This window comes from Alligator sinensis, unplaced genomic scaffold (assembly GCF_000455745.1).
Source record: "Alligator sinensis unplaced genomic scaffold, ASM45574v1 scaffold1667_1, whole genome shotgun sequence".
Lineage (NCBI taxonomy): Eukaryota > Metazoa > Chordata > Crocodylia > Alligatoridae > Alligator > Alligator sinensis.
In genome coordinates, this window is record NW_005842504.1 from 443580 (window position 1) to 445077 (window position 1498).

A 1498-nucleotide genomic window follows, 5' to 3' on the forward strand; every position below is an offset into this window, starting at 1 on the left:
CGCTGTCGGCGTGCGGCCGGTGGATGTGGAGCTGCCCTTGCCCAAGGGCAAGGTGGAGCCGGCGCCGGTGCCGGAGCCGGCCAAGCTGGAGCTCCCGGACGTCACGGTGCAGGTGCCCAAGCTGGGCCTGCCCAAGCTGGGTGGCAGGGCACAGGAGGGGGCGGCGGAGCGGGAGAGCCCCAAGCTCAAGGCCAAGGGCCCCAAGATCAAGCTGCCGAGCTTCGGGCTCTCGCTGCGGGAGCCCAAGGCCGAGGCAGAGCCCGGCGCCGCCGAGGGCAAGGCCCGGCTCCCCGCCCTCAAGATGCCATCCATCGACATTGCGGTGCCCAGAGCAGCAGACGTGGAGCTGCCGCCCGCACCCGACGTGCGCCTGCCCACGGCCAAGCTGGAGATGCCGGGCCCCGAGGGCCCCGAGGTCAAGTTCAAGCTGCCGCAGGTGTCGCTGCCCAAGCTGGAGCTGGCGGGGAAGGTGGAGCTGGAGCCGGAGCCTGAGCCCGGGGCGCTGGAGCTGCTGGCCGGGAAGATTGGTATGCCCAAGCTGGACCTCTCGGTGCCGGGGCTGCAGCCGGTCGGCGTGGAGCTGCCCGCGGCGCCCGAGCTGGGCATCGCGGTGCCGGAGCCCAGGGTGGAGGTGGCGCTGCGCTCGGCAAAGGGGCCAGAGCGGGTGGTGGAGGTGGCTCCAGTCCGGCTGAGCTTCCCCTCGGTGAAGGTGCCTTCCCTGGAGGTTGACCTGCCCCACATCGCCGGCGTCGAGTACAGGGAAGCTGTGGTGCCGGAGCCGCCAAGCCTGCCGCTGCGAGTGCCCAAGGTGGACCTGGCCCTGGGGAGGGAGACGAAGGAGGTCGAGGGCCCTGACGCCAGCGTCCAGCTCCCAGCCGTGAAGCTGTCGGCAGTGGAGATCGCGGTGCCCACGCTGCCCGGCTTGGACATCGAGCCTGGGGTACCCGAGGCCAAGCCCAAGTCTCCCAAGTTCTCCCTGCCCAAATTCCCCCGCGGCAGGAAGGAGCCAGAGCCGGAACCGGAGCCGGGCGCCAAGGGGGCCAAGCTGAAAATGCCGAAATTGGGACTGTCCTTCTCCAAGGCGAAGCCGGGGACCGAAGGCGACGGAGAGAGCCTGGAGCTGGAGGGGAAGGCAGGGGCCAAGCTGCCGGGGGTCGAGATTGCAGCGCCCTGTGCGGACGTGGCCGTCGGGCTGCCGGGGTCCAGGGGGGCCACGCCTGACACCAGCCTTGAGGCACCCGACGGGAAGCTGAAGATGCCCAAGATTTCCCTGCCCAAGTTCGGGGGCAAGGGCAGGGACGGGGAGCTGGAGCCAGAGCCGGAGGAGCCGGGCCGGGAGGCCAAGCTGAAGATGCCCAAATTCAAGATGCCGTCGTTTGCCGGCAAGCGGGACACCGAGGGTGCCGGTGCCGCCACCCCAGAGCCGGAGGGGAGGCTCCTCAAGGGGGAGGCTGGGAGTGGCAGCTCCTTCCTGAAGATGCCGAAGCTCATGGTAGCC

The 1498-nt window shown here is 70.4% G+C and overlaps 1 protein-coding gene across 1 annotated transcript in view; it reads left to right on the plus strand.

The window, feature by feature from the left end:
- The window catches only part of LOC102373748 (periaxin), a 10059-nt gene that overhangs the window by 1969 nt on the left and 6592 nt on the right, over positions 1 to 1498 (plus strand). The window contains exon 5 of the mRNA XM_025213056.1: positions 2 to 1492. Coding sequence (XP_025068841.1) covers positions 2 to 1492 — 1491 coding nt within the window. The remainder of the gene's footprint in view (position 1; positions 1493 to 1498) is intronic.